Raw genomic sequence first — 21,420 nt, 5'->3', positions numbered from 1 at the left:
TAAAACACGCCACGAGTGTGAGGAAAAAAGGCAGGAGCGCGAGCGATCGATCACTCTGTTGTCCCATAGCGCGAGAGCCCAGGTGACTGAGAACTTGAGGATGAGAAAAGGATAAGGCTGCGTCGCGCGCTCCGCGAGTGTGTTAGATAGACAACGGTGCGCAAAGAGGACAGACTCAGCGCGCGGGCACGAGCAGGCTTATGTGCGCAAGGAGCGCACTTAGTGCATTACAGAGGTGCTGGAGAGAGCGTGCGAAAACTCTCACTGTGCTGTTAGTAAATACGTCATCCTGAGAGCAGGAGGAGCCTGGAGAGGAGAAGAGAGGAGAGGAGAGGAGAGGAGAGGAGAGGAGAGGAGAAGAGAGGAGAGGGAGGAGTGGACTGGAGAGGAGAGGAGAAGAGAGGAGAGGGAGGAGTGGACTGGAGAGGAGAGGAGAGGAGAGGTGTGGACAGCCGAGGAGAGGAGATAAATGGAGTGGAGTGGAAAGGAGAGAGGAGCAGAGAGAATAGGAGGACAATAGTCAAGAGGGGAGAGTAGAGTAGAGGAGGGGAGAGGAGGAGACAGGAGAGGAGAGGAGAACAGAGAAGAGAAGAGGAGTGGAAAGGAGAGGAGAGGAGATATGAGGACTGGAGAGGAGGGGAGTGAAGCAGAGAGAAGAGGAAGATAATAGCCAGGAGAGGAGGGGACAAGAGTGGCCAGGGGAGTGGAGAGGAGGGGAGAGAAGAGGAATAGGATAGAGGTGAGGATGAGATGAGAGGTGAGATATTTAAGCAAGTAAAATATTAAAATAATGCATAGTAGAGACAATTAATTGATTTAGGTTAAATCAAATTAAATACCAAACAATCTGGATGTAAATTTGTGAGTTGAATATACTATAGTCTAAAAATAATTAACTGAAAATCTGCTGTAAAAAAAAACAATACAGACCAGACAATTATTTGTTTATTTATTTTAAAATGTAAATAAATTTAATTACATTACAAACCTTCTGAGGTAATAGTGCTTGCATCAAAATATAAATTCCAAGAGGAAATTGATCTATTTTTTACTTTGTTGAATAAAAGCCAGGATACATCTGAATCCCATGAGTGCAATGTTTGGTTAAAACAAATTTAAAGGCAATGTCTACGATTTGCTCCACATATTTTAAGGTGGAATGGTATGTTTAAGGGATAGAAAAATGACTGTTGTTTGTGTGTGGCTGAAGTTGAATTTGATCTGTGTTTACTTTCATGCAGTTAGTGCTCTCCCCAATCCAGAGTCAGAGGGGAGGAGTGGAGAGGAGAGGAGAGGAGAGGAGAGGAGGGGAGTGGAGCAGAGAGAAGAGGAAGATAATAGCCAGGAGAGGAGGGGACAGGGGTGGACAGGAGGGGAGAGAAGAGGAGGGAAGTTGTTTGTGCGTGGCTGAAGATGATTTTGGTCTGTGTTTACTTTCATGCAATTAGCGCTCTCCCGAATCCAGAGTCAGTTCCATCTACAGCAAAAATAAGTCAGTATTACCCGCCTATGGAGCAGGAATAAAGCAATATCCTTTGTCTAAAAACCTTCCAATTTCTGCTGTGAGCAGAGAGGGGCAGTCTAGCATACTGGACTGAGACCCTGTCAGTTTTTTACTCTTTTACTAACCCTGGGTCTTCCTAAACACATTAGACCAGCTTCCAACATGCAGACCACCTGGAGAGCAGCAAATGGTGAAGAAACATTCATTCATTCATACTCTGTAAACTCTTATCCAGTTCAGGGTCCAGATCCTACCCAGAATCACTGGGCACAAGGCAGGAACAAACCCTGGAGGGGGCACCAGTTCTTCACAGGGTGACACACGCTCACACATTCACTCGCAGCTACGGACACTTGTGAATCACCAATCCACCTACCGACGTGTGTTTTTGGACCATGGGAGGAAACCGGAGCACTCAGAGGAAACCCACATAAAGTGAAGTCACAGACAGTCAGGTAGAGGAGGGCTTGAACCCACAACTGTGTGACTGCAACACTACCTGATGCACCACCCTGCCACCCTTGGTGAGGAAACATCTTCCAAATTTTATAAAGTATTACTTTTTATTTTTTTAAAAATTTACGTAAAAAACAACTCAACAATTTCCGGAATGTGAAAAAGAGACTGAGGGAGAAAATGACACGTTGGTTATCTCAGTCAATGGTAGATCTGCTGCCTTCTGTGAAGAGCCGAAGAAATGAAAAAATATATTTTGTATTTGTCTAAGGAAAAGGAGTAAAATGCAGAAAACACCAACTCTTATGAGTAAAAATTTTAAAAAGGTTTTCAAACTTTTACAGGTTCTTCCACAAAACAAGTCCAGACTGATTGAAATGACCAATGAAAATTTGGCTAAGTGCTATAGGGTCATAACTTAGGTTTGTTAAAGTATCTATGTACTCAGTTATACTTTCAAAATATAATATACTATTTTGTATATCCTGTATACTTTTTTAATTAATGCAATAAAACATATTCCTTTAAGTAATCTTTTCTCAAACAGTTTGCACAGAAACAAAAGGTTTCTGTTTAGGAACCACAGCAACTCAGCCACAAAGTGGCAGACCATGTACAGGGTGTGTTCAGTTACACTGAGTGCTGAGGTCCCCACTGCCCTGCTTACCCAATAACTGCAGATTTCCAAATCTCCTCTGGCATTACAATCAGCACAAAAACTGTGCAAACAACCAGGGTCTTAATGGAATGGGTTTCCATGATCGAGCAGCTGTATGCAAGCCTTAAATCACCAAGTACAATGCTAAGCATGGGATGGAGTGGTGTAAACATGCTGCCACTTGACTTACCAGAAGAATGTTACCAGCCTGACTGCATTGTGCCAGCTGTAAAGTTTAGTGGAGGAGAGATCATTCTATGGGGTTGTTTTTTCACAGGTTGGTCTAGGTCTCTTAGTTCCAGTGAAAGAACATCTTAATGCTTCAGCTTACCAAGACATGTCTGACATTTATTTGCTTCCAACTTTGTTGGAACAGTTTGGCAAAGGTCCTTGTGTGTTCCAGCATGACTGTGCCCCAGTGCATAAAGCATGAGTTAAAATAATAGTCGTGGAAATTTACTTTTGAAGAACTTGACTAGCCCACACAGAGCCTTGAACTCTGCCCCATCAAACACTTTTCTGATTAATTATAACAGAAATTCCAAGCCAGGCTCACTCGTCAAACATCAGACTCAGACTCTGATGAAGGGCAAAAACTCTCACACACTCCAAAATCTTGTAGAAAGCCTTCCCAGAAAAGTGTAAGCCATATTAATTGCTGTGGAGTTAAAATGGATGAGTCTGTAATTGTACTTGTGCAAAATTACAAATTGCACCTGTATGGTCTGTGAACCTGAGAGAATGGACAGTGGGTGTATAGAAACAAGGAAATGGTCATAATGTTTTGGCTCATCAGTGGGTGTATGCACGCGCTGGAATAAGGAGTGTGTGTCATTTTATGAGCTGACATGCTGTTATATATTACTATATTCATAACATGTCATCAGTGTTTTCACGCTCCCTTTCAGACACAAACACACACAGACACACACACACACACACACACACACAGAGAGAGAGAGAGAGAGAGAGAGAGAGAGAGAGAGAGAGAGTAAATATGAACAACTTCATAACTTTTGTTTAAAGGTTTAATAATGTTGTGTCTGTTAAATGTTAGCACTTTACTGAGTTCTAATCACACAAACTGACTTAAAAATAATAACTTAATAAAAATGGACGAATTAACAGCGACAGTCCATGGCCTCATTTCCGTCTTCTGGCGCCCTCTGCTGTTGTACAGTAGAAAACCACGTCCAATGTACAGATGATCCTCTAGCTGAAAAAGTAATACTCCAGCAAGGACCTACGCCAATCACCCAAAAGGCGAGGACGCAAGTGAACGGTCATTTATTGAATTTGACTTTGGAAACAGGAAAATTGGGCAGGTGTCAGGATCTGAATGGCTTTAAATAGGGCCAAATTGTGAGGGTCATTGGGTTTAGGTCTGAGTATCTCCAAATTTACAGGTCTTGTGAGGTGTGCCTGGTATGCAATGTTAATACCCAACGTGCTCTAAGGAAGGACAGCACAACAAACAACAGGATCAATGGTTCCTAAGGCTCATTGATGTGCATGGGGAATGAAGGCTAGTCTGTGACAATTAATCCCAGAAAAGAGCAACTGTGGCACAAGTTCGGATGCACTCACTATGTGTTCTGACCTGTCTATCAAAGCCAGGACCAAGCCTTGTGCTACTTTTGCTTGGTACTAATCATACCAGGAACATCCCCATACAAAAAACAGATGCTCTGACACAGATGTCTATCTATCAAAATGAGGCAGTTTTTAAATGTGTTTAGACCATTGTGCTTGCCCATTCTAACAGATCAACCTGACATTGACTGTTCACTGGCTGAATAATATGATTCACACATTGACAGGTGCAATTATAAAAGGATAATCAATGATATTCATACAGCTCTCAGTGGTTCTAATGTGAGAATGCTTACAGTAATCCTCTATTAGAGATCAATTTGGCCTTAGATGTTCATGGCAATAGGCTAGTTATTCAGTTTTAATTTTGGTGTGTGTGTGGGTCTGTGAGAGAAAGAGAGAGACAGAGACAGAGACAGAGAGAGAGAGAGAGAGAGAGAGAGAGAGAGAAATACAAATATTTAGCATGTATGTGATGAGCACCAAAGCTGGGCAGGTGATTATAAAAGATTATAATGAGTTTCCAGTGTACACAGTGCATTACGTTCACTGCTAATGCTGGAATATGTTTGAAAACTGTCTCAAGTCAACAGCATTCATAAAAAAATTGAGATATCATTTTTAAAAATAGATAAATCAGTGTGAAATTTGTGTTGCCTAAAGCGTGCTGTCAGCCTGCATATGTCAAGACAAGTCAAGTCTTGCATTATTGTCATTCCTCTCATCACAGCCAGGTGCTGAGGAATGAATTATGCTACACTTATGATAAACAGTATACTCCCCCTGAACACCATGTTCTCAGCAGACAAGAGATAAAACACAATACAGGCAATAAACTAAAATACTGTTCCTCAAAAAGGTGGAGTCCAGTTTGGGTCTGGACATGAATGCATCTTTTAAAACAAAATACTAGAGGACAAATCACTCCTAGCAAGCCTGGACATTTAACTTGATCTCCTGTTACTTGACGTTCAGTCACAGAGCTTATAAAACAATTTGCAGGGTAAAAATGACATCACTTAATAGGCAGTTAGCTTGTGCTTGTCAACAGCTGCTTAGCCAATTCACAAAGTTAAGCTAACATCACATAAAACCAAAATATTATCTTCACAATTGCTCTGCACAAAAAAAGGGAGAGTTAAAATATTATTCATTCAGTGAACATCACCACTTCATCCTGTTCAGGGTCTTGGTGGGTCTGGAGCTTAACCAGAATCACTGGCCGCAACACAGGGCATCACAAACTCACACGTTCAATCACACACTCACACCTATGGACACTTTTGCATGGTCAATCCACCAATGTGTGTGGTTGCACTGTGGGAGGAAACCTGAGCACACAGATGGAACTCACACAGACACAGGGAGAACACAAAAAAACTCCTCACAGTCACCATTATACTGCCCCTAGCTAAAAGTCTCAGTCTAATGATAATTGTAAAAAAAATGCCTGTGTGAAATAAAAACCTGACTTATGTTGTACTGACCCTTTATTGGCCCTCGCCAACCACACAGCAAATAACAACAATAGGTTAAAACGTAAGGGCACATAGCAAATCATACTGAGAAAATATATCAATAACTGATTAATCAGCAAGTCCACAAATGCAAAACCTATCGATGCCCACATCATTTGAAGCAACCGGATTCACAGAGTAAATCTTATGTAAAACGTGATGAGAAATTCCTTTGGCTTTATTGGTCAAACAGCGCCCTGCTCCAGTGTATGTCCTCAGCGAAGACATGTAACAAAATTAACTCGTTAATCCTCTCATCTCCTAGAACGTAGGGAAGATACCAGTTATTACATTGTTATTAATGAGGCCACTGGTCATGCAAAAAACGCTAGTTCCGCGTGAACGCAATCAAAACAATGAACCATGCGGGCTTTTCCCGCAGAAATGACGTCAGAGCGCCGCCCACCAATCCGCTGGCAGCGCCACCGAGCGCAGGCGAGCTTAACCGGAGCTTTGCTAATGCGGAGTTTACGGACCCGGACCGTGGGCTAATTCAGTTCTGTTTTCCCGTGCGTCGTCTAACGGCTCGTCGGGCACCAGAGAGGTTCATGTGTGAGCGGAAACGTCGGTTCGCGAGGCGGAAGTGAGGTCGGCGCAGCAGCGGCGGCAGTGCTGCTCCTCGTCCATGTTGTTATTATTGTTGTTGTTTTGACTGGGGGATGGTTGGCGGACGGCGGCCAGCCCCCCGGATCCCTGCCTCCGGTTCCCGAGACACGCACGCGAACGAGCCGTAAGTAGGCCACACCACGGAGAGCGCGCGCCGCGACGCCACGCTGCGGAACCTCGAGCGAACGAACGAGCAGCAGAATAAAGAAGCGGCCCGTCGTCGACGCCGTTGCGTTGTTGTTGTTGGTGTCGACGCCGCTGCGGAGATGAACGGCATCGCCAAGAGCAGGTTTGAGGTAAGAGGCCTGCCGTGCCTTTTATTTTAAAGAGTGTATGAAGAAAACGGACACGGGCGGTGGCGGCTCGCGTGACTGACCGACGATGTGTGTATAAGTTATATCACGAAGCCTAAGCTGGCTTCTTATTGGAATTTTCCGTTCCACCTTAAATGGTGCAGCAGTTACACTCTGGCGCCTGTGGCTGTGAGTGTGCATATCACGAGGCTGGAGTTGGCTTCTTGTTCGCCAGCTTTTTAATCTCCCAAAATGTAGTTTCCACATTAAACGATGCAGCAGACAGGGCGCCAGATTATAACAGCTGTGCCTTTTAAGGTGGAGCGGAACATTCCAATAAGAAACCAACTTCAGATTCATGTCTTTATCTGTGCTTGTGTACGTGAGCGAGAGGGCGTATGTTTACATGTGTGTGTAAAAGAGAGGTTGTGTTTGTGTGTGAGCGAGCGCGCGCTCAGGGGCGACGTGTGTGTATGTTTTTACGTGTCGTCGTCGTTCGGTTTTTGTCTGTGAATGGTAATCCGGGTCTAACGCAGTAGCGGGCGCGAGGCCCGAATCCGTTTAGCGTTGGAATTGGCCCGCGCGCTCCTTGGACTTTAGATCAACGCTGATAGACGGGCGCGCACCCGCTGTTCGTGATAAAGGCGATCACAAACGAGCGAATGCAGTGCAGCAGATCAGATTCATGCCGTCAACTTTAATATAGGCTCTGTGATGAAGTGAAGGACATGGCGGAGACTGTGTAATGTAGTTACCAGGGGCATGTCTATTTTCTGTTGATAATTGCTGTTTCTCTCTTTCTCTCTCTTTTTATGCCTGTCTGGCTGACAGTGTGACTACATTTAAATGTCCAAAATGATCCAGACAACTCTTCAAATCAGCCTTATTTTTAAGTTCCACCCATCACTGAGGCAGACGGTCATTTGATTACACAGTATAGCACACTCAGGAGCAGCTGTATATGAACTTTAATACATCATGCCCAATGGTAGTGAAGCCCTATTGTGCCCTGGAATTTTTGTTTTCTGGAGGGATGGAGCACCATCCGATTTACGTTTGTGCCTCTGGGAGACGTTCTTATCCTGAATGCTCTAGAGTATAATCCTGTTATAAATGTATGTTGCATGATTAAATTGGTGAATGTAGCCTTAGGAGTCTTGCATTTGGATTTGGATTGTAATAGTGTGCTTGCCCAGGCGGGAAATCTCACCACAATCCATGGCATAGACGGCAGTATTATGTCTGTGTGCTCTTTGCTACTCTCAATACCTTTTGGAATTATTCAGAATTATTCTGTCCATGATCCAGAATTAATCATCCAACACATTACCTGACTTTACTAATGCTTTTGCGGTCAAATGCAATCTAAAGCCTTCACAGAAGGTTAGAGGCTGTGGCTGCTGCAAAGTATATCCTGGGATTTCAGAAGAAACAATGGATGAGAGAACTTTTGGACATAAAGTGTACTGAAGCAGTGAGATTGTACCCCATTATCCAGATGTTTGGGAAAGTATCAGAGATTCCGACATATGGTGTAAAGTTGTGGGTCTGTACTGTAAAAACGACTTACACCAATCAGTAAAATGTGAAAAAATGTAAAATCCCCTCTTTGTATTTAAAGTCATTGTCCATTATACTGAGTCCAGTTTTCGTTCTACATTTACAGGCTATAGTCATTTGATGCTCTTTATACTTTGTACAATTTTTGTTGGTCATTCTCCAGTCCTTCATCTGAGCTCACAAGATGCTGTTGGCTGGATATAATAGTTACTAGACTATTTCAGTCCAGCAATGACACTGAAAATGTCCAGCAGGACTGCTTTGCCTGATTCCAGAGCAACACACACTATCACAACCATCACTGAGAATAGCATACCAACTAAAGCATACCTGCTCTGTTATGGTCCTGAAAAAGGGCTAATATGAATTTAGAGAAACAAATGAACTAGTCTTTAATTGTAGAAGAGTAAAGTGCACCTTTATGGTCAGTAGAGCTGATAAAATGTACAGTGTGGTAGAAACAAGGAGGTAATTTTTTGTATATGCTTCTCTTTGTATACATTCCCCAGGTATTCTCAAACAGTGATGAAGCCCACATCAACAAAAAACTTCCCAAAGAGCTCCTGCTCAGGTAAGCAGTGTCCTTATTAACAGCCCGGTCCGCTGTGTGTGAGTGGTAGATGTCAGATTAGATTACATTTGTCAGATTTCTGTGTTATGGACCTTATGATCTTTGATTTCCCAGGATATTCTCCTACTTGGATGTGGTTACACTGTGTAGGTGTGCCCAGGTTTCTAAGGTATGTTCCCCAAGAAGTTATGAGTCGGTATTTTAAAATGACCGTATTTTAACAAAGATTCATTATTTTTCCCTCTTCTTTCCTTAACTGCGGATGATTAGGCATGGAATGTTCTAGCGCTGGATGGAAGCAACTGGCAGAAGATTGATCTCTTCAACTTTCAGACAGATATTGAGGTGAAAGGGCAGTCGTATAGTGATCTGTGCAGTGTGTAAAGTCTGTGTGTGAGGCAGAGTGTAAATGTAGATTGCTTGTTCATAGCAAACTATTTGCGGTCAGTATTTGGGCATCGCATTCCTTGTTGTGATATTTGTGTGTGTTGGGAATGGTCACTGTGTGTATAGGATTAGTACTGGGTCAGTAGGCTTTGTTACTGAATCCATAGACTGTGACGTCACCCCTGATCCTCTTTCTCTCTCTCTCTCTGTCTCATTCTCCCTCTCATTCAGGGGCGTGTGGTGGAGAACATTTCAAAGAGATGTGGTGGTTTTCTGAGACAGCTTAGTCTGAGAGGCTGTCTCAGTGTGGGAGATGCCTCCATGAAGTGAGTTTCATTCATTTTTGTGCAGCACATTTGAACATGAATGGTTACATCAAACAGCCCTTGTCTTTTCATCTTTGTCTACAGAAGTGTATGTTGTAACTTTTGTTTAACTGTATACTCTGGGAAAACTGTTGAAGATTTCTTTGAGACTATTCACATAAACATCAATATATAAATCACTTTAGAACAGATTTCTAAGTATAGCACCCAAAAAAGTATTGTAGTGTAGAGTCATAGCTAAAATGTAGACACTCCTTGTCCATTTGCATGTTTTGTTGATTTCCTACATTGAAATAAATTAGTATTTTGAAAGGGTCTTTCTTTCTTTTTCTGTCTTTCATAATGTTCTGCTTGTTTGCTGGAGCTATTAAAAAATATCAAATGTGTCAAAACATTTGCATAAGCCACATTTCAGTAAATAAACGTTAAATGTGCATTAAGAGGTGTTGTCTCTGTAGACCATGTGTAATTTATTTAACTTAATAATACTTTAACACTTGGTTGATTTTACTATACCAGCAGAATGTTGCAGTTCTGGAACATGTACAGACTGGTAAAGTTTTTGACTGCTTGAGGGATATGAGGAAGACATGTGTCTCTGTTTAGGGCTTTCCAAACTAATTACTGATGCTTCTAGGCATTTTCAGTGTTTTTAATTCTACTGACATCTGTTGTAATCAATAAAATTCTGTTATGCGAGGCTGAACATGATGTGCATGTTGACAGGACTTTTGCTCAGAACTGTCGTAACATAGAGCAGCTGAACTTGAATGGCTGCACCAAGATCACAGATTCCACCTGCATCAGCCTCAGCAAGTTCTGCTCCAAACTCCGCCACCTAGACCTGACCTCCTGCGTGTCCATAACCAACCATGCACTCAAGGCCTTAAGGTGAGAAGCAGTTTTTCACTCTTCAGGAAGATAGGGATGTAGCTATAGGGGAATGTGGGCGGGGCCCAGTCTTTTTCACTTTGAACACCATATCCCCAGATTTTAAACTCTCAATTTATCATGACCAATTTTACTCAGATCCTATAGCCATGTCAATGTTGATACAGCTGCATGTCACATTTAGTCATGTTGCGTTGTTGTTTTAAACCTACTCTGCAATGAACTCTGAACAGGAGTTTTTACCTTAATCAGCGGTTTTGACAGATCATGGGAACTTCCCTGAGCTGTGCTAGTTCCTAACGAAGGTTATAGTTATTGCAAGCTTGGCTAAGTTGATAATGGTTACAAAACACAAAGGTTAAAACTGTGGGGGAAAACAAGAAACTCGTAATCTTTAAACATTTGTCCCACACATCTATCTAACCAGTGGTCCTATTAAAATTCAGGCTATGTAGTTGCATGATGATCACAGGCAATCTCAGGCAGTGTGGCTGAAATGGCGCTGGCTAATACGAGATAAGCTCAAACAGTATTGAAAGAGTTGGTGTTCGTGTGGACTCTGCTTGTTATTAACACTGGAGTATTTCTTGTATAATTCTTCGAGGGGTATTTTCCCCTATGTAGGTAAAAGGTTAAATGGTGTGGTCACACACTATCATTTCAAGGGCTCTTCCCAGCCATGCTTGAGTATTTAATACATGTCTGCTTTGGATATTTTTGTTTTTGGCACTTTGATTATAAAATGGTTGGTCATTTGTGTTAAAAACTAACTCGGGGCATATTGGATAAAACGACCAAACCTCCTGCTGCAAGCTCCTCTGGTTATCTTAGGAGATTCCACAGTCCATTACACAACGTCCCAGCACGACATAATCTCTTAGTGCACTGCTACATTATTTAATCTCTTAACTCCATTACTCATTTGTTAAAGGCTGAGAGTTAAGTATTTTGAGAGCTCACTGTCAAACAGGAGAATTTCAAGGATCGTTGGCTGTAAGGATCTTTCATGATGTGTTTTGAGAATGACTGATTGAATTCATGGTTGAGATATAACTTTTTTGAGAGTTTTATTTTTTTCTATTGGCTTGAATCTCAGTCTCTACTTTTTCTCTTTGTAGACTCTGAGGATTTATAATATGACTCAAACAAACAGAATGTAGCCTAACACAGGTGAATGTTTAGCCCAAACAGAGGCCATAGCACAATTATTAACTTTAGCCATGTTAAACTTTGTGGATACCTGGGGCAGTGACTGCAAAGTTTTATGAGCATTGTTGCTCATGTACACACGACTCACACAGGGTCTCAGTCAGTTTGTTGTAAAATACATGTAATACATCCAAAATATATTCCTATTGTCGGTGTGAAATGTTGTATTGGACCTTATTTCATATTCAGTATAATTCTGTAAAACTACAACAAAGGCAAAATAATTCAAACTAGATTTAATTCAAATTAAAATGTAATTATGCCCATTATTAATATAAATCCAATTTAACACAATATGAAGAAAGATATGCATTGGAAAACATGGCACAGGCTCGGTAGAGAATGCACATTTCAATGTAAAATGATGTAGTTCTATGCAGTGTCAAGCACCTTAAAAAAAACAACAACTACATTTCAAAGTGTTAATTCGCATAATTGATGGCATTTATTTTTATTATTTAATTATTTTACATGGACCATTGACTTGGTAACATACTTGCCCAGTTACATTAGAAATGAGCTCTGCGTTCCTCACTCAGAAATGTGTTAGAGCAGATTTGAGATTAAGAGTGAGTATGTAAATGTTGCTGATGGACCAGAAAATTTAAGGCACTAAAGCAAAGAATCAGTGTTCACCAAAATTGGTGCCTGAAATCAGTTGCAAGAATATCATTTTCATTTGTTGCTATAGTGAATACTATCATAAGTCTGAGGACTATGCAATATTAAATGATTTATTATAAAGTTCACAGGGAAAATAGTATTGGAATATTTAAATTTTGTGGTTTAACTTTGAGAGCAGAAGGAAATGTGGTATTTGAAAAAAATCTCAAATGGTATTAATTTACTCAGTGTAAATTCACATTGGAGTGGGCAAACTAAAAAGGCATTTTTAAAGCATGACACAGCTTTCTTGTTCTATAACCTTTTTTTTTTAAACAAAGCCACAGGCATTGAATGAAAATGTAATAAGCAATAATATGCTTTAGGTACTTGCTTGCAAAATAAACAAAAATTGCATGTGTTGTCAGAACAATGGGCTGGCCACCCCAGAATTCACATAAATATTTGTCCCCTGCTCACTTTTCCAAACCTGAATTACATGCATTGTTTTATTGGTTTATTTGCTTTGATTTGATGGGATAATTGGCAGAGCAGTATCTGACCTGCACAGGAGTATCAATACAAATTTTGTGGTCTGTGTCTTTGCTGCTCTGCACTGGTTGAATAGTAAATACTTTACAATATTTCATTAAGTTTGCTATCATTTGATGCAGCTGTTTGTCTTTTTATGTCATTTATTTTTAAGTAAATAAGATACACTTTACATCATTACAGGAAGGCTCCACAGCTTCAGGTCTATAAGCCTTTTGTTCACTCTCTTGATTCATTTGAAAAGTAACTTAAATGAAAATTCTGAGGTGTAGCCCATTTTTGTCCTTAAATACTGCCTTGAATGTCATAAAAACAAACAAAAAAGTCTAATAAACCCACACATGTATTTGGACTGCAGCACATAAGTGGGTGGCCAGATATTTAAGTAAAGTGTAAAAGGTACTGACAAAAATATCTCCTTGGTGCTATATATTTTTTCTTGGTACGTTTTAAGCGGTCTCTCTTTTCTGTATATGTTTACTGGAATGCTATATGAAGAAAAGGTCTGTGTGTGTGTGTACATGCATATATATTTCATACACACACATTCATGCTTTATAAATGTATGTATGTGTGTTTGTTTTGTCTGTGCCATTTTTTTTCATTTTATTTATGGGGTGTCTTCCTTTCAGTGAGGGATGTCGGATGCTGGAGAATCTGAACCTATCCTGGTGTGATCAGATCACCCGTGATGGCATTGAAGCGCTCAGCCGTGGCTGCACTGGCCTCAAAGCACTGTTCCTTAGAGGCTGCACACAGGTAAACACACAGTTTCCTGTGATATGTTTAGAGGTAGTGCAGTGTATTTCACAAATAAAAAAAAATAAAAGTGTTGGTTTGTGCATGAATGCCCTGATGTGTGTGTTTTTTAGCTGGATGATACTGCACTGAAGCACCTTCAGAAGCACTGTTCGGAGCTTGTGACAATCAACATGCAATCCTGCACAGTAAGGCTTCATTGTGTTCTTGGTAGGGATTAGAGCACAGAAGTGACACAAAAATTCATTTAAATTTAAGTTAATGCAAACAATGTTAAACCTCAACGTTCTCTAGCCAGGCCATGCTACGCCATCATGATCCCATAACCAGTGAAGCTTGCCTTGTCTACAAAATCTTTTTTTGTTTTGAATTGCAACAAGAACTTTTCACTTCTCTTCTTTTTTTTTTTTTTTTTTTTTTTGGTCTGTTGCTACTTTAAATTTTGCTCTTTTAACTTATAATTCAAATTATAAAATGAGGTGTATGTTGTACATTATTCTCCTTTTATAATCTATTGTCTAAATTTAATGGCTTTAATGGCCATTAAATTTAGTTCTACATGTCATTTTCCATAAACTGTTAACACAAACCCAAAACGATGCACATGGGCAAATATCAGATTTTAATGCCAAAATAAAGTACTTGATTCTAAAACCTGTTATCTTTGATTTTCATCAAATGAAACAATATGATATTGCAGTGATTTAAGAGGTCTGTATTGAACTGAAAGCTTCATAGTGAAATTATCAATTTTAAAGGGCCCATGTACTATACCTATATTGACTGAATGATTAATGACATTTGAGTGATATAATGTATGGAATCATTACATTTTAGGTGGTAATTTTCCAGACAGTCTATATCTCTTTTAATTAAATAAAATATATATATAATTATTATTATTAATATATTTTTTGCTATGCCATTAAAAATGTGTGTATGTATATGTATATAGATAGATGTACACTGTTCTGTTATTACTACCTTGTGCCTCCATCAAACCCCCGTCTTTTAGTTGTCAGCAGATAAGTAGAGTACAACTGACAAAATTAATCTGCTTCTAAAAATTTCCATTGAAATACCTTAGCTTTGACTTTTAAGTACAATGGGCCTAACAAATATGAAAGAGATAATACCGCAAAAATTGACATGGTTTGTTTGTGTCCTACAGCAAATAACAGATGAGGGCTTTGTGAGTTTGTGTCGAGGCTGTCACAAGCTGCAGATGGTGTGTGTATCTGGCTGCAGTAACATTACAGACGCCTCTCTGACTGCACTGGGACTCAACTGCCAACAGCTAAAGTAAGGCTTTAAACACACACACACACACACACACACATACTCACAAGCACTCCTGCACGGTTTCTGATGCACATGTTTAAATTTGTCAGGATCCTGGAGGCTGCCCGCTGCTCTCATGTGACCGATGCTGGTTTTACTGTTCTGGCAAGGGTGAGTGTGTATAGACCATTGTGCACACACACCTCTATCATGAAATTCTTAAATGATGTCTCGGTAACAATGTGACTTGGGGGACGACAGTGGATTATCTTCCATGTTTTGTTTTTCAGAATTGCCACGATTTGGAGAAAATGGATTTAGAAGAATGTGTTTTGGTAAGCTGATAAATCAGGCAAATTTTTTGCTTTGAGAGTCATCTGTTGATAGTGCTGCTGTTTATAACGGTAGTAAATGTTGCATACATATTCAGGTTTGGTATACATTTTTGGTATTTGGTATATTTGGTATACATTCAGTCACATCTTTGATCATTTATCTGGTGTTTTGAATGGAGCACTAACTCTGTTTATCAGTTTGTTTTAGAAAAATGCATGCCATTATGCAAAACAGTAATTTTGTAAACCTATAAGCTGTATGTTATTAACAAAAAACAAAACAGTAAATCCTTTTTTTTTCATCAAAAAGTCAACATGAAAATATTAATAAACATAATAAAATATTTAACATCCCTTATATATCCTAGAACATTTACATTATACATAATTCAATTGGTGATTCTGTCACAATTCATAATTGTTAGTGCACCTAAATTACAAGTAACCATAGGTTTATATGTATCTTTTGTAACTTGTCTGACAGGTGTTATAATAGACTGCCTCTGTTTATTTTTGGTTTGTGTGTTTGCATTATTCACACTTTTTTTTAAACTCAAATGGGGAAAAGGGATTAAAATGTTTTTAATGTCATTATACAATGTACAAATCATTTTTCTTCTGCATTTAACCCATCCATGGCAGAGAGCACACACTCACTAGTGCACTAGTGGGGTAGTGAGCACACAAATACCTGGAGCAGTTGGCACAGGTTTAGGTGCCTAGCTTAAATGAAGTGTGTGTGTGTGTATGTGCCACCAGCATATACTTCTGGACATTAAAAGCAAGCAGGGAATATTAATGCATAAATCACTGCCTAGGCGAACTGTTTAGTATGCCAATCTGGACCAAGACTTGCCTGAGGTTTACACAATTTTAAGTACAAAAAGTGGTATGGAAGTTATGTAAACAGGGCAGACACAGAGCTGTGTAGGCTAAGATAACAGTTATCACAAGAAAACTAGCATTTCCGGTTATCATGCTGATTACTGTTCATTCATAAACCTGATTATATCAGACATTTGTTAGCGTCATAGCGAAGTTTGGGGAATTACTGTAGGGGCTTAAACTACAAAGATAGACAATATTTTCTAGCTCCTGAATTGTGGTTGTTGCAGTGGTACTCATCACTGACATGAAGTAGTAACCTATTTAGTGTTTTGTGTTTGTGTGACATTTCAGGTAACTGACAACACACTGGTCCAGCTTTCAATCCACTGCCCTCGGCTTCAGGCTCTTGTGAGTGCCTGCATGTGTGCTTGTATACTAGTACTGAGACTATAAGAACAATCAAGGACATGCTTTAATTTTCTGTTGGTGTTTTTGTGTTCCAGAGTCTTTCACATTGTGAGCTGATAACAGATGATGGGATCAGACACCTGAGCAGCAGTGTGTGTGGTCAGGAGCGGTTGCAGGTGGTGGAGCTGGATAACTGCCCCTTGATCACAGACATCACTCTGGAACATCTGAAGAGTTGCCAACGCCTCGAGCGCATTGAGCTCTATGACTGCCAGCAGGTCACCCGCGCAGGCATCAAGCGCATCCGGGTCAGTCGTCCACTGTTTCATGCCTAAACTGCCATATTCCTGCAGCTCCTTTACTCCTACTCAGCCAGATTTGGGAAATGTTCAGTTAACTCTAAGGTTCACTGGCATGTCAGAATAAAAAATGGGACAAATATGACTCAAGGTCTCATTAGTGCCTCTTTTCACAATATAAACGTATTGATCAATTATTTAATTTCCCTCCATCTTGACAGTTTACATTTGTGTTTAAAATGACTCTTATCTGTCATAAATGTGAACTCTGCAATGAACTGCTGACACTGCCACAATGACTGTCAAGTAAGCAAGTTAAAGCAATATTCTGATTGGATTAAGCTCAATGTATTTGCACATCAGTGTGCACTGCAGTCAGATTTATCACTGCCATGTGGAAAAATCATGGAGCTTATTAATAAATATGACTGAACCCAATGTGTTCATTATATGTAGTTAACATGTTATTGTCTCTCTTCTAGGCCCACCTACCTGAAATTAAGGTCCATGCCTACTTTGCTCCAGTGACGCCCCCTCCTTCAGTGCATGGAGGAGGTCAGCGTCTCTGTCGCTGCTGTGTCATACTCTGACAGAGGGTTGGTTTACTGAGGGACCCCATAGAGAGTGGAGCTGTCAGTCAACCTCTCAACCCTACCCTGGTCCTGCTGGACACCACTGCTAAACTCTACACAAGGGTGTGGCTGTGGAAGACATGGATTCTTCACTGAGTGTTTGCCTGGCAGCTGGATGGAGCTACATAAGTTACCTGAGAAACAAAAGCAAAATAAAATACAATGCGACATGAAAAATAATTTCTTCGTACAGTTTGACCCATCGGAAATACAATAAGAAAGTGGAAGAGCCACCTTGTAATATATCTCATATTTGGATCTATAGAAAAAAAACTTTGTGGAAGTACTTATTGCAGTATGACATGGAACTACTGACCTACGGATGTTCTCCAAGGCCTCATGACAACCAGACAGTATTTGCTTCTTGCCCCTCTGTCACCAATAGGAATGCATTCCCTCATGAAGGGAACCAATAGATTAACAGGAAGAGCAGAACGGGGCACACCGTGAGCATCTTGTGTTAGCTGTGGGAGATTTTTGGAGATTGTTCCCACAGTGTGTGAGAGAGAGACTGCTTCAAAATTGGGAGCAAAAATCTGAGGCTTCTGTTCAACTTACAGTTTGCGTGTGTGTATGAGAATGTCGAAATATAGAAAACAACAAAGTATATAACACTACAACCAAGGAACCCGTGTTTAAACTGGAGTCAAATGGTTCTCATTTTCTGTCAGTGCTCACCATTATTTCAAGAGAGAGGGGGAAAAGACATAATGAACTTGAGAGCGTAAAGAGGAGAAAGTAAGATGAGGATAAAGGGATGGAGAATGTAAGTAAGACAAAAGATTTGTTCAGCTGATTGGGCACTAGCAGTGGGAGTGAACCTTAAGAGTGACAATACTGTTCATATTTACAAAATTCATTTATAGACTGAGGGATTTCTAATATGAAAAGATGAATCAGACTCTTAGGTTCTAAGTGCAATATTGCAGTATCTTGAAGGCCTAGACTGTGTGTTGTATGTGTCAGGATTCACAACACTCCAAATTCAATCATGTTGGCAATATGTAATGAAAATATTCTTTTAAAATAGCCTCTTCACCCACATAACTATTTCCTTATTGCTGCAAGCTACTGCATATTTATTTAGCTAACAGACCATTGCCCAGCATGTAATTTGCCATAATGACCAACACGGAGGGTGCACTTTTAAGCCAATGCCGCCATTATAGCTCTTGGTGTCATTGTATGACCGTTTTCCAGTGTGCACAAATCTACATACCATTTGTAATGTAGTATTGAGCACTAAATAGACTTTTCTAAATGTTACTAATTAAGATGACTGTTGAATCGATTGCCTAATCAATGATGATGTCTTTTGGGTGTGAGTGCCTTTGATTTTGCAATGCCAGAATGAGCGTGGGAAATCTAGATAAAAGACTCAGGACTGTATTGTGATCCTTCAGATCTTTTCCTTCCCTGCTTCATAGAATTTTTTTTTAACATTAGCTGCCATCACAATAATCACCATCGTTGACAGGCAATGGACCATATGCTGCGACCAAGTCACGCACCCATGTTTGATGGAATTTTGAAGTCGCTTCTGAAGGATAAAGAGTGAATCTGAATTTGACATCAAAGAAAAGGACAACCCCCTCTCTCTTTCATTTTGACAAAGAGTTGGAAAAAAACAAGTTACCTGATTGTCCTCGTGTTCTGGTGTTACTGTGACATTTCTTTAAATAAAAGATCTGAGCAGTGTGTCACATTCTGTGTGGTTTATGCGGTATTGTTCTTTTTGTTTCAATGATTTCTGAATAATGTATGTCTTTTCAGTTATTATTGATAGTCCTCTAGTAACTATTTTTTTAAAAAAAAGTCCAATGCATATTTTCCTGGGGTAAAATTTTGATTTGTTTTGTTTTTTAGCGTTAAATGGTTGGTAAAGATGGTGTAAGAGGATCCTTTGATGAGTAAAGTGATACATTTACAACATTTCTGAGATTGTGAATGGTAATGTGTTAATGAGTGAAGGCTTTTATATCCCTGATCCTTGTTTTCAGAATGTCTGGTCACCTCCACCGGCTTACTCGTTTATTCTTGAGCTGTTTCATAGCTGGCCTCCATGTTGCACCCTCTGTAGTTTAGTCATGTTAAACATGCTGCTGGGAATTACAAGCACATTTTATTTTTCTCCTCTGTACACAAGGAGGCAGTATAGCTCTACAAATAAGCCACATTTCTTTTCTCTCATTTCTTCACACTTCTCCCAAATGAACAAAAAAAAGCATGGTTTTCAGTTTTTGAGTTCTCATGAAGCTTCCTCTATGTGGCACCAACTGCTAAATGTGAAAGGTCAAGTTTCAAATCCCTAGACTGTGCATAAGAATTTGGGTATTGAAAGTCAGAGGAAAACTCCAGACTGGGAAAACCCCCTTTTTGGTTTAAAACAAAAATGTGTGTGTGTGTGTGTGTGTGTGTGTGTCTGTGTCTTCCCAAGGCATTTTCCAAATTTCTTTGCACCTTCAAGTAAGATCATCAGAATAGTTGTCTGGGATTAAGAAGTCCCAAGACTATTATTGTTTACTGCTATTTCTGTTTTAATTCCCTAAGCCCCTACTGTCTTGTTAGGACACATGGGATCATGAACTGAAATGCCAAGGCTGTGACCAAGATGTATCCTTCTCTGGGTTTAAGAGCAGTGTTACAACTGCCATTTTCCTGCAAGTGACGAGGTGGTTGTCAACAGGCCAAAGTTGTCCTGTGAAGACCTTTACTTTGACCTTAGATTTGGTTTCACCTTTTGATGCTCAGTAACCCTCACGTCACACTTTGATATAGATTGTGCACCCCAGATTTACAATTATGACTGGAGATTACAGCCATACTGTACACCTGTGTGTGTGTGTGTGTGTGTGTGAGAGAGAGAGAGGGTGTGTCTATTAATATTTAATAAACTTGCTTGCACGTGGTGCCTAATAAGCATATCATTTCAGGAAAAAATTTATTGAAATAGTGGCAGTAAACTTGAGAATATTATAGAGACAGGGATATGTTTGAACACCCCCCCCCCCCAACTTGGTCTTGGTAGTTTGTAATAAAAGCTATTGTTTATGGGATTAATTAACTAGCACCTGATACCGACCAACAGGAGGTGATTTCTGTCTGAGTGTGGTGTCAGTAACAAACTTCATCCTTATACTATATTAGGTTTTTTAAAATTATATGCTTCATATTTCAAGATCTACATCAGCCAGTTGGCAACAAACAGAAAAATCCCCAGTGCTGTCTTAACACCCACAGTGATTATATTTGTGTCACACTGACCTTAAATAAACAATGTAGGTGTTATGTTACCATAGTTGTCTGTTATGCATGCCACGGTTTGAACTTATGCTGCTTAAAGAAAAATTTACCATTTAATTTAAATAAACTAAGCACATCTAACAACCTTATATCTAACAACCTAAATATTGTTCCACCTTAAATTGTATTGGCAGAAGTACCTTCAATGGTAAACCTCTACATAGAGAAAACAGAATGTATAGTGCACAATTATATCATTAATATATTTGGGTCAAATCCTAATATTTAACCCCAATAAAGTGATATAATGCCTCTCAGCAATTGGATTTAAAGTAAGTTATTGTGGTGAATGTTGTTAAGTGTGCCCCACCCACCTTCAGAAAAAAGTATTTTTGGGATTTGGGATTGGGAATCTGACAAGAACAACTATAATTACACTGTCCAGAAGAGAACATGGCTATATTTTATTCCCACATACAGTGAGGAGGGCAGTTTTAGGAGCAGAATACAATTGGACAGTTGCAAGAATTTGTAAATTTGCAGTTGGACAATTGCAAGAATTTCTATAATTACAGCTGAAATGCAAAGTCTGTGCCCTAAAAGTTCCTTTTTTTCAGACCAGTTTTACAACTGCCATTGTGCCTCAAGTGTGCAGTTAGTAAAATGGAATTTGAGGGTCAGTCAGTTTTAGCAATGTTTCGAATGATTTCTTAGATTTAGGCTTGCCAAACACATTGGGGGGGGCACAGCAGTTTGGTATGTTCTCCCCAAATCCATTTGGGTTACCTCCGGGGGGGGGGGGGGGGGGTCTGGTTTCCACTCACAGTTCAAAAATACACATTAATAGGTTGATTGGCAACTCAGAATTGTCCATATGTGTGAGAGTTCCCACCTTGTGCTCAGTGATTC

At 39.9% G+C, this 21,420-nt stretch overlaps 1 protein-coding gene across 1 annotated transcript; it reads left to right on the top strand.

The window, feature by feature from the left end:
• The first annotated feature begins 6,128 nt into the window (after positions 1 to 6,128).
• fbxl2 (F-box and leucine-rich repeat protein 2) lies at positions 6,129 to 20,750 on the top strand. Its single transcript, XM_066675112.1, has 14 exons — positions 6,129 to 6,630; positions 8,697 to 8,758; positions 8,873 to 8,927; positions 9,029 to 9,103; positions 9,377 to 9,471; positions 10,198 to 10,362; positions 13,359 to 13,485; positions 13,599 to 13,673; positions 14,657 to 14,787; positions 14,877 to 14,937; positions 15,057 to 15,101; positions 16,281 to 16,337; positions 16,433 to 16,645; positions 17,119 to 20,750. Exons 1-14 carry the CDS (start codon positions 6,601 to 6,603, stop codon positions 17,224 to 17,226), a joined length of 1,299 nt encoding a protein of 432 aa, XP_066531209.1. The 5' UTR covers positions 6,129 to 6,600; the 3' UTR covers positions 17,227 to 20,750.
• The last annotated feature ends 670 nt before the right edge of the window (positions 20,751 to 21,420 follow it).

The sequence above is a fragment of the Hoplias malabaricus genome, chromosome 6, assembly GCF_029633855.1.
Source record: "Hoplias malabaricus isolate fHopMal1 chromosome 6, fHopMal1.hap1, whole genome shotgun sequence".
Taxonomy (NCBI): domain Eukaryota; kingdom Metazoa; phylum Chordata; class Actinopteri; order Characiformes; family Erythrinidae; genus Hoplias; species Hoplias malabaricus.
The sequence above is the reverse complement of the archived record's forward strand: the minus strand, read 5'-3'. Positions and strand labels throughout refer to the sequence as shown.